General features: G+C 36.4%; 2 protein-coding genes and 1 long non-coding RNA gene across 7 annotated transcripts in view; 2 read left to right on the top strand and 1 right to left on the bottom strand.

Moving 5' to 3' along the window:
- The window catches only part of LOC127470476 (uncharacterized), a 39076-nt gene extending 19011 nt beyond the window's left edge, over window positions 1–20065 (top strand). Inside the window, exon 3 of the long non-coding RNA XR_007904308.1 lies at window positions 19691–20065. This is a non-coding gene — a long non-coding RNA (uncharacterized LOC127470476). The remainder of the gene's footprint in view (window positions 1–19690) is intronic.
- The window catches only part of THSD7A (thrombospondin type 1 domain containing 7A), a 280912-nt gene that overhangs the window by 14604 nt on the left and 245510 nt on the right, over window positions 1–20798 (bottom strand). For all 5 annotated transcript variants that reach the window (XM_051786011.1, XM_051786016.1, XM_051786015.1 and 2 more), the window contains 8 exons: window positions 16588–16766; window positions 11921–12054; window positions 11136–11289; window positions 10152–10293; window positions 9557–9672; window positions 4257–4374; window positions 1731–1876; window positions 995–1169 (listed from right to left, as the gene is read on the bottom strand). In XM_051786011.1, the coding sequence (XP_051641971.1) occupies window positions 995–1169; window positions 1731–1876; window positions 4257–4374; window positions 9557–9672; window positions 10152–10293; window positions 11136–11289; window positions 11921–12054; window positions 16588–16766 (1164 nt within the window). The remainder of the gene's footprint in view (window positions 1–994; window positions 1170–1730; window positions 1877–4256; window positions 4375–9556; window positions 9673–10151; window positions 10294–11135; window positions 11290–11920; window positions 12055–16587; window positions 16767–20798) is intronic.
- Window positions 1–20798, top strand: part of PHF14 (PHD finger protein 14) — a 362909-nt gene that overhangs the window by 237035 nt on the left and 105076 nt on the right. The gene's annotated exons all lie outside the window — the stretch shown is intronic.

Below are 20798 nucleotides of genomic sequence, written 5' to 3'. Positions count from 1 at the left end.
TAATATGAAAACATAACTACAAGCTTAATATTCTTCCAATTTTTATTTAAGAAGTAAAATATGTGAAAATCATGCATTTGGAATGCTATGTACAAAGCACTGATGGAAGCCTCTCCATTTTTGATTAATTTCTATTTATTGAGACAACTTTGCTTTCAGTCTAATCTGAAATGAACTGGAAAAAAAAACTGAGAAGGAGGAGAATTTCAAGAGAATGAAAATAGGGTATTGGTATGAAATGATAGCTACATTAGAACTGAAGGAATTAATCACTTCTGAAGATACATCACTAATGATTACTGAACAACAGTAACATACTTCAGATTCTACAAGTAAGTGTTTGAAATGAACTGGAGGGGGTTTACTACAAAATTAAACAGCTGTTACATGCTCTCAATACTGTTCAGTAGGAGGATCATGGACCTGATAATTCATAACAGTTCCTTTGGATTCAGTTCACAAAGGCAATGATAGTGCATGTCTCATCCAGAGAGTTAAACAGCTGAGAGGCACTCATGTTTTCTCAGAGATCAAAACAATAGCTTCATTTGGAATAGACCCTTCAAAGAAAAAAATAAGACCCCTTATCTTAGCTTCCTTAGACACCCATAAAGTGCATCAAGTTCTTAGTCACTGGTAAAAGTATTAGTAAAGTTGTTAGGTGATCTAAGCACTTAAAAAAATATTTTGCTGCAAATCTACAGAGTTAAATACAGTTTTTATTTTAAAAGATTTTGTGAAAAAATATATTCTTCTTAGGTACAATCTATGACTGAGACATCTTTTATAAAATTTAAAACGTGGTATTTTTCTAATTGATTTATTGTCATGAAGCCACTCCTGGAAAGTAACTCTATAGGCCATTTGATGGATGAATCCAATCAGTAAAGCACATGAAAAGATTTAATTGCCTGTGGCTAATGCTAGGCACTAATAACTGTAATGACACCCAACCAATCTTGAAAAGCAACATTTATTTGAATGGCTTTGTTACCTGGACAAGGGACAGTGCAGGTTTCCTCAAGTATCACCTTCTTATCACCGTCTATAATAGGCTCTATTTCTCCACAGAATTCCTCATCTACTACTTTACCAACATCTTCAAGGGATCCATCATAAACCACACAGGAAATGTTCCTCACTCGTGTTCCCTCTCCACATTGAGCATCCTATGGAAGGAGGACATATATGGATACTGGACAGAAAAAAGTGCCAAAAGACTAGATTTGACTTATGTGTCACTCTGTCTTCTATTATTTTTACTTAACTACTTATTCATTCCAGTGAGGAGGAGAAAATAAAAAAAAAAGACATAGTTCAATACTTCTGAAACAAAAAAATAAACAAACCCAACCAAAAATTTCTGGTGCCTGCTACCACTGTTTCTTAAAGTATGGAGCTATTTATGCCTTTGAATTGAAACCACAGCAGTATCTCAAGTGAAGATCTCTTCTAGTATATGGTTATATTTCTGCTGATATACTTTTACAATGCAAGTATTTAAATTATTAGTAAAAATGCTGCTTGGGTACTAAAGTTTACATTTATACTTTGAATATCTCTAGGATAGTGTTGTATCTGTTGAAAAATATGAACTCTAAGGAAAAAAAAACCTTTAGTTTTTGTATAAGAGAGGTGGAAGCAAATTGTTTACAGCATTGTGAAGGAGGTATCTGGGTATATCCCAAATATGCGAGGTCCATAACTTCAAAGTCCCATATGGCTTTTACCTCTACTTTGCATGGAGACCATTGACCGTATTGCCATCGATAACAAGGTTTTACTGGACAGGGTTTGAACTGCTCCATCTGAGAGGGACAAGGCCTCCCATCACCCTGAAATGGCTGATTTATGGTCCTTCTTCTGATCATTTTTCCTGTAAACAAGAAACAACAATATAACTAACAACGGAGTGGTTAGACTGATTAATTCCTCACAATGGTTCTATTTTGCTGAAAAGTGTAGTATTTGAGTAAAGTAATTTTTTCCACATTTGAAAAAATTGAATTGTAAAACAGATCTGCTGGCTCTTGTCTGCTGTGTGGATTCATATTTTCCAAGACAGACACTTTATTGTTTGTTTGTACTGCAAGTGCAGGAGGATGTCTAATTAGGATTGCTCCTGTAACAGCAAACAAAAGCAGTAATTTCATAGTTCAGAAGCCTGCAGAAAAATATTCTTTCTCAAAGTGACAATATATTTGTAGCATTTCACTGGAGATTCCTGCTCCTCATCTGGAGTTTTCTGCTATAAGAGACCAACATTTTCTGTTCTTCCCTGAGTTAACACAGAAACATGTGTTCCATAATTGTCCGATTCCAGCAAATTGGAACAGCTTGCAACCTTGCATGACTGTCTGTCTCGATAATGTGACATGCAGATTTTGCAAGAGATGGAGGATTCTTCACTCAGGACCAAAGAAAATTAAAATACAGGAGGCTCATCTGACATTCATCTTCTCTTCAGCCATGAGTAGTACTCAGCTTCACTGAGATACAGGTTTTAATTCAAATACTTATATAAATTGAAAGCGGAAGACATTTTTATCCTTTCAGCAACTCTTGCTTCCTTCATCTTGCAGTGGATATTAGACCATTATGCTTCATTACAGAGACATCATGTGATATAACCAAAAATTTTCTTCTGTGTCTGAAGTAGTGGCCAAGCAGCTGTTCTAGAGTTATCACCTTACAAGAGTTTCCACAAAGCCAACACAGCTGTAGTATTTTAATCTATATATAAATATGAGTCAAGTCTGAAAAAATTTGTAAATTGTATAAAATTTTAAATTTGTATACTAGGGCTTATCATAAACTAAGGCATTACACAGGTTTACCTACATAACACCTGATGTTAGCTCACCAAAGAATTAATCTTTAATCCTACATTTCAGTCTCATGCATTTGGAATTGAGTACTCTAATGATAATGACACAAATCTTTTGCTGAGAGCAAGCTACACAAGCTATGATGCAGAAGCAGAATAAATCTCCCAGACAGCTGTGTTCACTGCAGACAGCTAGAAAGATGTTTGTGAAGCAGAGCCTCATCATTCTTGAATTCACAGCTGCTCCAACTGAGATGTCATGGGAGAAAAAAGATTTTCTTGAAAAGTACTTCAGAAAAACCTCCAAAGAACAGCAAAGAGTAGAATTCTTCCTTAACTTTATGGGTATTTAAATGGGTGCACAAAAGCAGTTCAGCTTTGTGGTCATTGCTTTTATTACATGGTTATTACTTATTGAAAAAGACCAGTTACTTCCAACTTCTTGCACAATAGGAAAATTACAGCTTGAAGGCTTACATGTGAGGCTGTCACGATCTGTTAAGAACACTGAAAATTTGAAAGTTCTTCTACATTACTATTTAAAATAAATGTTCTAGCTTCCACAAATAAATTCTATACTTGGAAAGTACAGGGATTTCAGACAGTGACCCACCTTCACATTTTGAAAAAGCACAGCAACAATAATTCTCATTCAGAAAAATATCAGGTCAGTTTAGGGTTTGTATGTAGGGAAAAGCTTGTTAAGGAAAATCTGGCAACATATTTAAGTATTCAGTGGAGCTGTTAGTTCAATTCTCACTCTATAAAGATTACTTTGAATACAGAAGTGTAGATTATTTGAATACAGAAGTCATACTGCGAGAGAACCTCCAAGAACTTATTTTGAGACATTTCAGAGCAAATAATTAACAAGAGTTTCCCATAATTAGAATGTGCCTTTGATTTCTGTTCTGACATATATTTGATTTTAAAAAACTTAGATAGTAGACAGCAACATTTTGGAAAAGAAACAAATTAGTGCAATTACAGTGAAAGTAACTTGTACCTTCATACTTGCTCTGTATTTAAAACCATAGAATTCTGCAGTAAGTTCATTAGTTTTAATCATTGTGCACTTCTACAATTTTAGTTGTTCTAAACTCATCACTAATAATGAAACTTAAGAGAAAATCCCTCTCTCCTTTTCCTCCCCCCACCAGCTGAAAAATAAATATTAACATCAATGTTTATTTTTGTCTCAATATATCATTCATCATATCTCACTTTGTTCCCATACCAAATTTTCATTATCTTCAGTGAGTAGTCTCATTCAAGCATATTATTTCCATGAATAAGACTGATTTAGATCTCTGTCACTCTCCTTAGCTAGCTACACTTTATAGTTCTGCAAAAAGAGGTGTTATTGCTTTTATTAAAGAAAAAAGCCCAAGAGTTCAGTCTTTAAAATATGCCAAAGGTACATACTGACCTGTAAGGCCACATGTTTGAGAGCACTCAGACCAAGGGGACCAGTCAGAGAGCTGACAGTTCACAGGACATTCCACCACACAGGACATATTCATTTGCCACGTCTTTTCCAAACCAAGCTAAAAAAAAATGTTGAAGTCAGTACATAACTCCAGGCCTCTCTGTCATCAGTGCAGTGTGATGCATTTGGACATGGTGAATCTGAGATAACTAAAGCTTTATGCAAGCATGAAGTCATTACTAAATAAAAAGTAAAGCAATTAGGACATCAAAAATCTCACTTCAAGGCTATCCTAATGCATATGCTGATGTTTAAATACATGCTTAAATCCTATTTTCATCAATCATTTTCTAAACTAGAACCTGTAAATGGAGGGCTTCAGCTCACAGTATTACTTTTTGCAAAGTAAAGGCCAAAGTAATTTTATGAAGTATCAATGAAGTATTTTGAAATGGGAATGTAAAAATATCAACAGCTATTCATAACCGAATTGAAGTGATGCTAGGAGCCAGGTTCAAAACTACCAAAAGGAGGAAAATGAACATGTACTGGACAGTCAGTTTATTTATCTGAAGATGCTGCAGATGCTAAAAGTTTACGGGAGCTCAAGTGAGACTGAACAAGTTAATGAAAGAGAAATCTGAAGGTTTAAATACACAGAAACCCCATCAGGCAAATGCAGTCCAAGAGCTGAAAAGTGGTGGAGGCTGCAAAAGTAGTAGATGGAAACTCATGGATGTCTGTCCTTCTTATTCTTCCTTAGGCATCTGCTTATGCTGTCTTGTTTTTTTCCATCTTGTGCATGATATATATTACGTTATCCATGCAAAAATATTGACATGACATTGACAATGATATGGTCCAAAAAGAAAAAAATAAATATAGCTTTGTATGTTTTCCTGAAAAGTTCTGCAAATAGTAGAATCCTCTAACATTCATAAAGTAAAAGCTGCAATTGCTGGAGGAGTATTTGAGAAGGGGACAGACAAAATAAACAGACTCACATGTTTTCCCAAAAACATATTCTCTACTCAGTTCTTCCCTGAGTTGGATTCAGCCTAACAATAACAAATGATGGAAATCCCCTCCCTCCCCAGGAAAAAAGAGTTTTATGATCATGCTTGGGACATGGAACAATGGCTACATGGTCCTTCAGCCTAATGAGTTGGTCTCAGAATGAGTTAAAAGGATAGGTCAGGGTGTATGACATAAAATGTGAAAGAAAATCAATCCTGCCCATATGAACAGATCTACATAGCTTTCCAGCATAAAAGACTGTCCTCTTTGTTGGACCTCACCAGTGGACCTTGGTCATCATTGAGGCCTTTCAGAATCCCAGGAGGTTGTGAATATCTTTAACTAGATAAAATCCCCACATAGTTTAAAAAAAAACCAAAACAAACTAGACATTTCAAAACGCATTAATTTTAATGACTGGAAAGGTTAATGACATAAAATCAGCAGTTAAGACTTTAAAAGGGAAATAAAACCACTATATCCTACTAAACACAAGAATAGAGCAATAATTAGGCACAACATTACCGTGTCCTCCATAAATAAACTACCACAAGTACTGAAAATGTCTCCTCCTGATAGACTCACCACGTTTTAAATTTGCATTTGCAATACCATTTATTGAGACAAATGCAGTTTTAGACCTCTGTTCTGTTTCATACATCAAAAAATGAGTTCTTGGCTTTTCTCAGTGGTTCAGTATAGCCTTGATTATACAGCTATCGCACACAGGCAACACCTGAAACCTTTTGATAATCTGGAATTCAGATGATTAGAAAACTAGAGAACCCTCTTTGAAGTCCTTATTTGGGTCAAATCTTCTGAGCAAAGGCTTTAAAGCCTGATGATTTGATTCCTGCCAATTATAGAAACACGACTGCTCTCTTTTGAGACTGGCCTTCTCAGCTGGACTTTGTCAGCTCAAGAGGGAAAAGCCCAAGAGAGATATTAACAATGAAGAGGAGAAAGCTGAACTCCAGATTACCCACGGTGACCTTCTTGCGTGTCTTAGATAGTCAAGTGCTGTTTAAATAGATCTTGGGAGCAGTTGACAGGCTGCAATTTGATAGTAATCACATATTCTTTTCTAATTCCTCTCCTTCCTTCAGTTTATGATCAACAATTCACCTTGAAGATCTTAGAAAAGATTTTAAAAGTATCCAGTAGCCCCCTTACGTGAAAGCCTCTGCTCTGGATGAGCTGTGGTTTCTGACTTGACAATTTTAAGTACTGAAAGATAACCCTGAGTACCCTGTGCTCCTGGTCACACATGCCAGGGGCATCAGGTTGCCAGACCAGCATGCTCTTTAAACCCTGTGATCCACAAAAAGTACCTGCATGTGTTTATAAGACTGTTTGGCACCATAGACTAACCCACGCTGCCAGAGGTTAATCACGTAATCTGCCAAGCAGACTATTTACCAATAAAGCCCAAAAGTCTGCTTTAATGCAAACAAAACTGCTGGTTTCTAGGCTTTTCTCATCTTTAATTGAGGGTAAATGAATGAAAATAAGTCTATAAAGGAATATGACCAGGAACAGCTTGCTTTTGGTGATCTGATTTTCAGATACTCAAGGAGAAAAATCAAGCTCATGCGAGGTACTAATTTTGTAGAGTTAGAGAGCAAGTAATCCAGTATTACTGTGCCTTGGGAATGTGAAGAGAACTACATTAACATAACCAGGACTTGGAAATAAGCTCTAGAAATTGCTTTATCTTGGCAGTAATTAGGATGACTGGCTACTTTTTTTAGCTGATTGACTGAAACAAACAATATGGATGCATAAGGAAACCAGAACACAGGGCTCAGAAGGAATGCTAGTATTTAACTACACTGATGCTCATACCTAAAGATGGTGATGGACAAAAGTCAGCAAGAAGGGGCTTTCTATATATACCTTTTATTAGTTTCTTGAACCTTCTATTATATAGAAACTCAGATATCACACGTCCTAATTTCTCATGTCCCATCATGTGAAATCATGTGACTTAATTTCTTAGGGGTCAGAGTAGGTTTATTTATTCTGATCTCTATACTTTGCACGTAGTAGTAAGAAACATAATTCAGTAAATGTCTGTACAAATAAATTAAACAAATGTTTTGTTTTATTCATACATCCAGTATAAAGTTTTATGATGGCCCAGGCAAATTCCATTAGCTAGGTCATTACAAACTTATTTCATATTTCTCCTATTCATCAGCTTTTCCAACCCCATGCACCTTATTTTGAACTTCACTTAATCTTTCTGCACTGCCCTTTTAGTGCAAAACTACAGCAAAAATCCCCACCCTGAAGGATCATTAGCAAGAAGTATTCACACTTCAATAATTTCTTGAATAGTCTCCTCTCATGACCTGGAAGGTCACAACGTTGGCTTTCACATCTTCACAGTGAAGGGTCTGTTCAGATCTGAACAGCTTGGCTTTCTTGTTAATCAGGTTAACAGGTTTTACTCTTAAGTTATTGGATCAGCCTTTGACCTTGTTGTACCACTGCTTACACATCCATAATTCAACAAAGAGTCTTAATGGTATGACTGGAGAGTGGATCAGAGCTTTCTACAAGAAGATATATCTCTGTATGATTTAGCAAATCAAAAGGGCAAATAAGAATTTCTCTGAGTAATAAAGTTTCATTTCTTAAAGGCAGGAAAGCTCCTGAGGTTTTCTGAAATGAGATTTCAGTGTAAAAGGTACTCATTTGTTCTAAATGTTGCTTTAAATCTTTGGTTAACAAGAAGAATAATTTCTTGGTTTATGGTAAAAGAATTATATTTCCCCTTAAAATCTAATAAATCATATTTTCCTATTGAAATATTTATGTAGATGGATATTTTATATCATGTCTTGGTATTAATTAATCAATAGCGCTGTCTCTTAGAAATAACCTGACAGACATTTTTTCTTCTTTTAACATATTAAAACATTAACAGAATGCATTAATGCAGTGCCTTATTAACTTCACAGCAACTTGCTGGTAGATAGTCAGATCCTGTGTTTTTTCTTGAGACATAATTTTTGCAGATTCTCCATCCTTGGAAGTGTTCCACTCCAGGTTGGATGGGGCTCTGAGCAACCTGGTCTAGTGGAAGGTGACCCTGCCTGGGAAAGGGGTGTTGGAACTAGATGATCTTTAAGGTCCCTTCTAACCCAAAACATTTTATGATTCTATGAAATTATTAGATTTGATTATAAACCCAAGAGCTATGTGTGAAGGAGGAATATGGGACAGAAGTAGAGTGTCAGCCTCAGCTGAAACCTCCTGCCTTTGCTAAGAACTTAGAGATTCAGGAATCCAGGATGTCAGAAGGGATTGGAGAAACTTAAGTAGGTCAGATACACCACTACAAAACGATAGTCCAAAGTAAATGATGAGTCTCCTGATTCCCTCCACTTCTGATGAGACTGTTTCTATGGGCGCATCCTGAAGAGCAGCTACTCGTCAGAAGGATCACACAGAAAAACTGTTGGTGCCAAAGCCACTGTGGAAGCCACTCCCCCTTTGTCCCCCATTGCAACTGATTTTGTTTCTGATGTCATGGTGATGGGGGAACGGCAGTTGAAACAATTGCAGTTACTTTCCATCAAAAATGCATGCAAGATTGCCTTTAATGCCCTTAATTTGTGTTGTCTTCTTGTTTTCCTGCATACTACTATCTCCACGCAATTGAAAATATTAAGACCGACAAACAAATGTCAGGAAGCGAGTGCTGTCGAATTTGAGGTTAGTTTGAACATTTGCAAAATGGCTCTTTCAAAATTTAAGATCTGCTAGTTAGTTCTCCATATATGCTCCTACTTAATATTACATTCATGCCACACATTTTTTCACGCTAGCCTGGGTATCTTTTCCATCGCACAGCTGGATACAAGAAGTTAGCATTCAGCCCAGCTGCAGAATGGCACATGAGAAATATTTTTTACAACACATTGAGTAAATGATTGATACTGGCAGGTGTCCAAGGTTCCATGCAGAAATTGTATCAAATTAGAATTAGGATTAGTATTCTGACTAAGATTTATTACATATATTTTATTTTATTAATTATTGTTTCTAAGTAATTTCCTTCAGGACAAAATAATTAGCATATGTTCATGGAGGCACTTAAAAGTAACCAAAGGAAATTATATAAAAATCACTGCTGATGGATCAGTTCATTTCAGAGGTACTTAACAATCCACAAATAGTGCTGCAAAACATCTGGTGAAAATGTCACACAGCTCAGTTTGCTCAGTATTAATTAGCACCATTAGAAGGGAGCTTAGTCACAGGTACCCACTCACCTCTTCACAGTACTTCAGGTCAACTGACTTGCCATCACTGCGAACACAATCAAGCATCCGTGTTTTGATACCATTACCACAGACAGCCTTCTCGCTGAGCTGACATGTGCTCCAGTCTGGAAAAGATTAATTCATTAGCATAGCAGACTTTCAGATAGAATTCTTAATGATCCAGTCTCCTATCTAATTCTAACTCCAATGGCCTAAAATAATCCTCACAAGCAACTTTTACACATGCAAAGGCCCATGGAGCCCAGCTGCTATACCTTTTTGGAAACAGTGACTTTTACTGCAAATAGTCAGTGCCATGGTGCTTTGCTGAAAAGTTCATGTTCGATTTCATCTGCATGGATTTTGAGTAAATCCCCAAATTATAGCAGAAATAAATTTCTTAGACTTACAGCATATCCATTTCACCTAAATTGCAAAGCCTCCATTTAATATTTTATGTAGATCAAATAGCCTGAAGCAGTTTTCAGTACAAGTTCCACAACTCCCTCTGATTAAGAACAGAAAGCTAAAAAATCCATCCTGTAAGGTGAATGGAAGTGAACTGTAGTCCCAGGCTGTCACTAGAGCATAAAACCACAAATACCTGTCACATTGTAGTCATAGTGGTAGCAGTTCTTGTTCAAAGTGCAGGCTTCTGCCTCAGTGGCAGCAGGACAAGGCTTTCCATCATCTGGTTGTCTCAGGGATTCAGCTGACCTTTCACGAACACTACTTCCATTGCATGGCTTAAAAGGGAGATTGGAAACAGCTTTGATATTTTGGCACCCTGATACCTTTTTATGAAGCCGTTACAAGAATCTTTCAAGTAATCCCTTCACAAAACACAAGTGTCATATAACAGGTTCATGCTTCTGTGTAAGAGAAACCCTTTTCTTTTATTTCAGAGGGAATTTAGCCTGTTCTTTCACCTTGGTACCACCCAAGGTGAAATATCCTTTAACTTGTTAACACCTCTCTATTTTCCTAATTAGTGCATGTTTCAGTACTAGTGCTTTGGAACTATTTCACTCATAACTGGATACTGAGAGGCTCACTTTCTAAATGTTATAATGTAGTGCACCAGAGCATCAATACTCAGAGGTCCTGAAACACTTTTTTTTCATTTTGGCGGGTTTTTTTTGACATTTCTTTTTGGAATTGAAATCAGGAACAGGAAAAAAGACCCCAAATTACCTTTCTATGTTCAGTCTTGATCTACAGACTTCACTTGTTATCAGATAGTGACATTTTTAGTACAGTGACTGCGCCACGACGAAGAGGCTCAGACTTAGGCTCAAAGACAGATTCCCAAGCCACTATCAAAGCTATTCCACTTCACAGAAGGCATCCCTCACTAAGGAGTGACCACTGGGGCATTATAGTCTGTGTTTTGGAGTAATTTCACTTAATGAAAAATACTGGTACACTTTATTTGCAGCCAGTAATCAACAACCCTTAAGATGACATTATATATAGATATTTGCAGGTAATCACCGCTCATTTCAGCATCTTTGCACAATACATCTGGTATAAATTTTTAAAGTATCCTCCTAAAACTATAAATGTGACACTTCAGTATACTTCTTACCAAAGAACATTGAGACCATGATCCCCATTCAGACATAACACAGTCCTCGGGACATGGCAATGTGCATTTTCTAGCACCAAGTGGCATCTCTTCAGGATCACACAGATAGTCCTCTACAGTGTCAGAAGGACCATCCACAGTGTTTAACATGCACCTGGAAAAAAGAACTGCACATAAACTGCATTTGTCGTGTATTTTGTACAGTAACAGCATTCTACAGTATTCTGAAACATTTCAACATTTTGTCAGCATATAACAACCCTAAGTACTGATCTATGAATATCCAAGAGTCAAAAATAATCCTTGTTTTTACAGATAATAGCCACATAATATAGACAGTCCCTATCAGTAATTTGCTGAGAGCTTCTGGGCAAGTGATTTGCTTGACATTAGCTTACCTCTAAGCCGGAACAAGGCAAATCATTTATAGTTTAGACATATTTTCTGTATAATTCATCTGATAATTTTAAATCCAGAATTATTAACACTTAAAAAATTTATATTCTTAGTATTAATCCCTAATTCCCACAGATGCTATTTAATTACCAATAGATTAAATTAGGAATCAAGGTAATCCATAATCAGTAGATAGAGTCATATTGCACTCAGTGAAATTAATCTGATTTTATATCAGGCAGGATTCAGGTGCGGTACATTATGGTTGCACTCAACGCAGTACATTACACAGAATTACATCAAATTAAATACAGCCATAACTGAAAGTGAAGATTCTCTAAAGGAGAGGACCTTTGAAGGAGGTTGAAGGAGGAACAACACTGTTTTACCTGACTTTCCTTGTTTGAACACCTTCTCCACAATTCTCTTTTAAGTCCACATTGGTCACTTTGCAGACGCTCCAAGGCTCAGTAACCCAAATGTATTGGCTGCAGTCACTGTGGCAGGGGACTACCTCATACACCTGGAATCCACATTCAGTGTCAGTTTTGTTGCACACAATTAAGATAAACATGCAAAAAAAGGTTTATGCTCTTTTTGGTAAGAATGACAAATATAAACTTGCTGAATTAAGGGCCATAGTAATAATACAGATTAAACATTTGATAGAAAACTACCAAATAACAAAAAGAAAAAAGCTATCTAATGACGAATTTCCTGGTTTTCTCTTCCACTAAGCCCATGCTGTGCCATTTTCACCAAAAACATGAACACAACTAACATAAAGTCTGTAACTAGGCTAGCTCATGAGTATACCTTCTTGGAAAAATGTTGCTATAACTCTGCTAACACTTTATTCTTCGCATCTCCCCTACACTACTCCATTCCACTGTTATTAGTTGTGGAGGATTTGTATTTCTAAAGAGGGGTGATGGAAAATTATACCAATATATATTAATTTTATTTATTCATTGTGTATGATAAAAATCACCCTAATATAATTGTGTATCGGCATTAGTATTGTGTTTGGATTTGAATAAAAAATTTGAAATACCATCTCATATAGTAATTTATACAGTGTTCCATCTACTGTCTCAAGTATATATTACAAAAAAAGGGACAGACAACATAAATATTGGGCATAATCAGGAAGCACATGTTAAGGTTGTATCTCTATTTTAGAAACACTTACCTGAGCCTGAAGAAAGTATTTTCATGAACCCAAAAGAAACAACAACAACAAACAAACAGAAAAAAGAAACAAAACAACAAAGAGAAAAAGATAGAATGATTAGAGTGAAGCATAAGTATTTAAATGACATTAATTTAGCTTTTATTATCAACAATATTCTGTTACTTCTGCAAAGCAAAAGGCATCCAGTTTTTCCTCTTGGATCTCCCTTGCTGTCATGAGGCATTTTGCAAGAAATTTGCCCTTGTAAGAAAATAAAAGTTAATAAACCACAACTGGTGGGATGAAACTGTAAATTACCTAATCTCTTTCTCAGTCTTGAACATTTGATAGAACTGTTTTCCCCCTTTGTCTATAATGAGCATCAAACCTTCACCCAGTAGGAAATCCAGTTTCCCCAAGATGAGAGAAAATCCTTGGTGTTTTTGGAGGATACTGGACTTCATTATTAATTGAAATTGTTCTGACAGCATTAAGTGCAATAGATTCAAAGGAATAATGGAACTGTCAGTTCTCATCCTTCCAAAGTTCCAAGGTCTTTCATTGAGTATCTTAATTATGCATCGTTTACTTAAAGTCCATTTCCTCAATATATCAGCCAACTTCACATATAATTCTAGGTATCAAGTCAGCACAACTAATACTGCTAGACCACCTAAGACATTGTCTTAAACAAGTGTTTGATTTCTTTTTAGCAACACTTCTTGTGTAGAAAAAGAGGGCTGATGGTTTGATAGTTAACCTGCAAGAAAATACCACCAATCGCAAAAAATATAATGCCTTGAACACTGAATGTGTGGAGTCTGATGTATCACCATGCAGCTGATCAGCCCGTGCACAAGACCACTAGCAGAGTCAGCACACTCAGGCCTTCTTTGAACTACATGAGCATTAATTCAGGCATAAAGGTGTGTGGTGTAAATGCATGTTAAGTAAGATACTGGATTCCATGGACAATTTGTTCTTCAGAATTCTTCTCCAGAATTTCCAAAATGAGATAAGAGAAGCCTTAATTCAGGGAACTGTCTATATGTCTGACCATGATTAGCATAAGAAGAAATACCTAAACCCTGCATATTCAACAGCCTTTCCAGTAACATAAAATCTGGATATCTTGCCAGAAATGCAAAGGAGAACTCTATATTTCATTGCACATGTTAGTGGTATTCTCCTGACACTCTGGCATTTTTGTAGCTATGACTGCAGGCCACAGTAGCTGGTAAGTGTAAGGTTTGTATGTCCACCTGTTCCTGATAAGGTGGCAAATAATGCCTAGAGCCAATGAAGACAGGGACGTCCTTGATTTGTCTAACAGTCTCAGGTTAGTCTCTTTCTTTGAAATCTTCTGAAGGCCATTGACATGACTTTATAAGAAACCTGACTCTATTATTACTGTAATTATGAAGCCTTTTAGCCTAGTGAAGTGAGTACTGAGCAAGCTTCATTTAGCAGCACCATGTTTTGGGAGCCACCCTGGCATGCACAGCCTGAGAAGAAAGACACTCAATGAGACATCTTATGTGTTCACTGTGTTCAGTCTCCTCCAAAATACAGTCACACATGCCAGCCCTGAGAGACATTGAAAAACTTCTTAACAAGGTCTTAAGCATTTTATTTCAATGTTTCCCTAGCCTTGCTATTAGGAAGTTTTCCAAAGGCTTAACCCAAATCTGTTTGCAGCAGTCTAAGCCCACTGCTTTTTATCCTATTCATGATGGCCACGGAAAATGGATTATTGCCATGGAAAATGGATTATTTCCTCCTTCTTTGCAACAGCCTTTTATGTATGTGCTATCAGACTGCCAGCATCCTCCCTCCCATCTCCCGTTCCTTGGGCTAGACAACATGTTGTAGTCTTTCCTCAGGCTCAAAATTCCTAGATCTTAGCTTACAGCATAGCCCCCTGTAAATCATAATCCACATATTTGTGGGCACCAAAGATCCAATCTAACCATTATGCTTTGTATGTATGCAAATAAGCATGTTACATGTATAAATAATAAATATGTAAATAAAACAAATTACATTCAATAACTGAAATAAATATTCTGAAGAGTCAGTACTTTGCCATATTTAGATTAAATAGATTAAGTAACTATGCATGTGTATTTCCCTGCATGTTTTTGATTTGACAGAGAATGTACTTAAAAATGAAAGATACAGCCTCTATATTCTTCAAAATATTTATGTTATCTGTAGAGATTCCTTCTCATGAAAGTACTATATTTCAATTTTATTTTTACCATAGTTGTATTCGGCAAGTATCATGTAACATTGCCACAAATCAAATTGGAGTCAAAGTACCGGCAGAGGGCAATAGTGTTGCATACAAGTGGTGAACAGGCCTCCAGTAAAATCACCTTCTTTGACGCAGAAAAATACAAGCCTATTATGTACTACATGAATATTAAAGAAGGAAAAAGACTTCTGTATAGACTATAATTTGCTCCTATTGAACCACATTCCTCCTAAATTTAAAGTATATTTACATGCTGACCCAAATCCAGCAACCCTCATTCTAGTTTGTATTTAGTTAAAGTAGATCACAAACTTAGTTTATTAGCTGCAGTTTAACACTTATTATTTTCTAAATTAGAACTAATTACATTCCCTAAAGTAGAAAATGAGATCAACAAGCCATTTCACTCTGTGCTAGCAAAATGTCAATAGGATAATATTAAGTACATGCATTTTTATTCAAATGCAAATTGACAGCACTTTTTTTTAAATCTTTGAATATTCACAGAAAAGACCATGTGGCTGTTTAACATGCCTCTGCAGACTAAATTAAATTCAACAGTAATATGAATATAAATCAACTTTGAAGAGCATAAGTTAATTGACAAGGAATGTTTTTCCTTTCTAAAACTCTCCAAGCAAAGAAGCTTCAGGGGTTTGACTTGGACCAGTGCTAAACTTGGTTCCAAGGACTACATGCTTATTAGTCACCCAAGCACTCCCAGTGTGGTCCTGGATCATGTTTTCTGGCTTAGTTTCACTTGAAGATAATGCAGATTGTATGGCCAGACTGCTCCACAGTGTAACATCATTAAAGTGCAGTTAATGGGAGAACTGGGAGACAGACTTTGGAAGTGCCATTCATGACCAGAACCGCAGTGCCAGGGCAAGAGTACTGAGGTCAAAAAAACCCCACTAATGGACACTGGGATTGATAATGTGTGAGTGGTTGAGAGTTTTAATTTGCTTTCTGATCTAAGATGGTCAGAGAGGGATACTAAGAATCTTACCAGTTTGAACAACTGTAATGAGACATTTTACCCACTGTCATAGAAACATAGAAAGGCTTGGAGTGGAACGGACCTTAAAGATTATCTAGTTCCAACCCTCCTGCCGTGAGTAGGGACACCTTCCACTAGACCAGGTTGCTCAGAGCACCATTCAATCTGGTCTTGAACACTTCCAGTTATGGGGCATTTGCAACTTCTCTGGGCAAACTCTTCCAGCGCCTACCACCCTCACAGTAAAAAATTTCTTTCTAATATCTACTCTAAGCCTTCTCTCTTTCAGTTTGAAGTCATTACCCCTTGTCCTGTCACTACTAGCTCTTTTAAATGTTTCTCTCCATCTTTCTTGGAGGCTCCCTTCAGGTAAGAGGTCTTCACAATCTGAACATAAGAGCATATTATTGTCTTCAATCTGCTATTCAGATAATGTGCTAAATTCTTGCAGATGAGGAAGTAATGAAGGTGACTGAGGAATTCTAAGCAAACACACTCTCCTCCTTCTACCTCCATCTGCCTCTTATGTTGAATCGTCTTTCTACATCAACAAACAATACAGATAAAACAGTTATCTGAGGTATGGAGAAAGCTATGTCAATAATGCAAATATAAATCAAATTACCTGATTGACATGATCTAGCTTTGGACAGGGTCTTCCACCATTGTAGGGTTTTTCACGGAGCCATTTAGACCGAACCTTTACCCCGCTCCCGCAGGATTTACTACAGCGAGACCAGTTGGACCACTCACTGAGCTTGCAGTCTGAGGGACAAGGAATAATACAGGCTTCCTCAATGTACCCTGCATGAATGGAAAAGAAAGTGAAATCTCTTCAGCATGTCACTTTGCCACTTCTCCCTGAAGCCCTCGTCTACTTCATTTAGATTGTCCAAAGTTTGACTTGACAGGACTGTGTGAATAGAGAGATTTCTTCATCATTAAGGCTAAATTAAATTCTGAAGAAAATTGACACATATAGCTGGAGACTGTGTTAGAGTAGCAGCTGAGCATCCTCACTGCTATGTGATTAGGATTCACACTCACCAGATTTCAGCATTCAAACTTTCTGACAGCTACAGTGTAATTGACACTAACCAGTTCTTGGTTACATCATTCTTAATTTGTATAAACAATATGTATTACTTTTTAAGGAAAAAAGGTTTAATTAAAGGCTACTCCACAACTGTATCAAGTAATTTAATTGCAGTTTTACATCAAAAATCCAACGGAGAAGATATGCATCTCGCCAGCCTGGAGCAAGAGAACTTAACACCCTGTGACCTTTGTAAGGCTAGAAAGAGAGAGTAGCCTGCCACATTAATGATCTGCCGATTAGCAATCATCTGCCCCTAGTAGCACACTGAATAATTGCACTGAATGGAAAAGCAGATGTTTGGTTTGGATAAGTCATCAGTCTTGAGAGGTTGGAAGCAGTATGACATGATCTGCAGGGAGTAACATGAGGCCTCAATTCACTGAATAAGTGAAAATGTCTTTCTTTCAAAAGCAACATATGGCATAGCTCTAAAATATGTGTAATTTATTCCAATATTTAAGGGAGAAGTTATAAAACCTCAAATAAAAAGCTGGCCTTTACTGTCTTTTTACAACACTATCCTGAATATATACGAACTCTCACCTCCACTTTCCTGTGTCAGATCTACAAGGTATTTACTATTGCCAAATGTTCACTTTAAAAAAACCTCAGTGCATTTAAAAGTGTGTTAAAATATTTGATGAAAACAGTTGCAAAATTAAGTCTTGGGTAAGATCATTCTCAAAAGATTGGCAAAGTTTGCTAGGCATGGTTTCACATGTTTCTGAGAAATATGGAATTTTTTTAGTTTGAAAGTGATCACTATCTTTTCATCAGAGCTGATGGTAGTAGCTTTGTGTTTTAACATATACTTGTAAGTAAAGCTATTCTGTCTCTTCTAAAAGTAACCAGTAGTAACCAATCACAAGGTGTGTAAAGAATTAAAACACTTAAAATATATACTTATGTCTAGTTGTTTCCATTGATTTTAGATATAAAGAAGAGAAATTTTTTTAAAAAAATATATGGTAGCATTCAGACTATTTTATGGTCAAATTCAGGTGATGATTTTATCCTGTATGGCTTTCCTCTGTTTGGAAGTGTTAAACAGTTAAATAAATATACAGAGCACATCCTGGATTTGAGCACTGCAAAACTACTGCCCACCATCTCCACATATCTCCTTAAAACATGTAGAATGTTATGAGCTTGATTGCAAGCATATTTATTAAATATATCTTGCCATTTGATTGATCAGCTCAGTGATGATATATGAAAGGGACACTGTGTTAAAATACATTTTTGAAGATCATATCACTGAATATCAGAGGTGGTGATATAGATTGCCCTGCAGTAGTAAAGCCAAAATTGATTACATTTCACCTTACCTGACATCTCTGAGTCTTAAAAATCCAATGCACCCTATGTCACAGCTACATCCTACACTGAACCTTGATTGAATAAATATCAAACTCTGTATCTTCACCAGAAATGAGCTTTCAACAAGCTCTCTTAGGTGCTATACAAAACCATGCACTCATACAATCAAGAAGCTACTGAATGAAAATGGACAAAACCAAAGAAAGTTAAGAGAAACAACTACCTCCAAGCAGTAAGTGATATTTATTGTCTCATAGAACTAAGTAAAGATTTTACTGCTCTGTGAATTGTCTTGAGATTCTGAAATGCTGCCTTGACTTTCAACATGACTTCTAAAAACTTTTTTGTCTGGAGAAACCTTTCTACTATAACACAGTTATGCCATTTACCACCCGTTAAATTTCTGTCTCTGGTAATTAAGGTCTGAAAGGATCAAATTCAAGTTGTTTTAAATATATTGTACATCCTTAAGTAGGTAACTTGAACCGGTACAGGCTGCTTCAGGAAGACTTTATTTTAAGGACTTCCATAAACCTCTGAGTTTATCTTAATAACTCAAAGGCCTCTTCCCAATCTTTGTCAAGATATTCTCCAGTATACCACGATATTTTGGGAGTTTGATAACACTTCATAGCCCACCAAAAGAAGCTTATGTGGAACATACTAAACTAAAATGATTGACAAATTAGAAACTGTTTTGCCTTATTTCCCTTCAGTTCATCCAAACAAGGACAATAAAGTTTTGGGGGTTTTTTTGTTTTTTTTTTTTTAGATAATGAGAATGTTAATTGTTAATGTTAATAACAAAGTTTAACATTAGAACCTTGCAGATATAAATTGTATCAAATACATTATATTATATGCAAGTTCCAGTAACATTTTAATTACACTGAGCTATATTTCAAGTAATTCCATAAAATATCAAATGAAACCATATCACTACAGCAACCTTTATTCACACTATCTATGAAATATCTACACTTAAGTCAGACACTAAAACTGCCTTACTATAGAAGGCAAAAAAGCTGGAAAAGTATCATATTACAGGTACAGAGTCTTAGTAAGAGTTCTAAGACGGAAAATCACAATCTTGTTTATATGTTAATGCGTTTTGTAAAGAATGCAGTGGTTCAGTTGACAATTCACACACACTTTATAATGAAAAAATAATGAGCTGCAGTCTTATACTGGTTCCTTAATCTTACAAGCTTCATGGAACAGCTACTGCTCACTGTACGGCTCTTTCCTATACCATCTCTAGTATATCTGGCCTATGATGCTCTCCTCTCCCTCTTTCCTATTTCCTCAGAAAGACATCAAGACCCAGCTCCATATATAAACAGTTGAAAAAGAAGAATGGAAAAGAAGAGAATAAGAATGGAGTCAATAATTGAAAGCATAAAAAGAAGCTTTAACGAGGTAGGAAGCTCCTGAAAATGTGAAACATTATTGGAGAGCAGAGGAAAAAAAACACCTATTATTATGTAAGATGCAAGAAAAGCATAAAAAAAGTCTCCTAATCACTGGTATACTAAGAACATTGGATACAAAAAAAGGTCAAAGAGGTGAACAGAATAAAGGTATCCAGGAAGAAGTTTCACAGGTTCTTCAGAAAGAAGGAAATAAAATAAAATAAATAAACAAAGGACCCAATGTTTAGGTTGGTTCTTCACCCAGAGGGTGGCTGGGCACTGGAACAGGGAAATGATTGCAGCACCAAGCCTGCTGGAGTTCAAAAAACATTTGGACAATGCCCTCACTCACACTGTGTGATTATTAGAGTGTCCTGCACAGGGTCAGGATTTGGACTTCAATGATCCTTGTGGGTGCCTTCTAACTCAGGATGTTCTATGATTCTATGAAGTTACTTTTCATGTCAAAGAGACAGAAGTCAAAACAACAGAGGAGATGTAAAACAAAATAGAGAGTGAGGGGGAATAGAGCAAAGGGTAAGAAAAGACAGGGAGAAGGAAGGGGAAATAAATGGCTCAGAGAAATAAATTCAAGAGAATTATAAAGACACACTGCATAGGGATAGAAAATGAAGAAAGAAGAGAAAAGAAAAAAAACACCGTGCCATAAGCAAGAACGAAATGCTCTCGACAGCTTACTCTGATATCCCCTGACCAGACAGTGAAATGTAATGAAGAACATTCTCAAAAATCAAAATAGAGGACAATGGGAAGAAATAAAAACACTGGTCTCTGATTTGTATTCTATGTGTAATTAGCATGCAGAATGAAAATGGCCCTGTTCCATCTGACATCAAAAAGTTTTTGGCATATTCATCCCTTGGCATCTTTTCCTCTCAGGGGCCTCACTATTTTGATCAACAAACTATTTACCATTTAGTTATGCCACTGGACTCCCTTAGAACTAAGCAGAAGCAGACTTCAAACTGCTTACAGATACTACTT

The sequence above is a fragment of the Manacus candei genome, unplaced genomic scaffold (assembly GCF_025592945.1).
Source record: "Manacus candei isolate 608988 ecotype Guabito, Panama unplaced genomic scaffold, ASM2559294v1 h1tg000021l, whole genome shotgun sequence".
Classification (NCBI taxonomy): domain Eukaryota; kingdom Metazoa; phylum Chordata; class Aves; order Passeriformes; family Pipridae; genus Manacus; species Manacus candei.
Note: the sequence above shows the minus strand (reverse complement) of the source record. Positions and strands in the feature narration are given on the sequence as shown.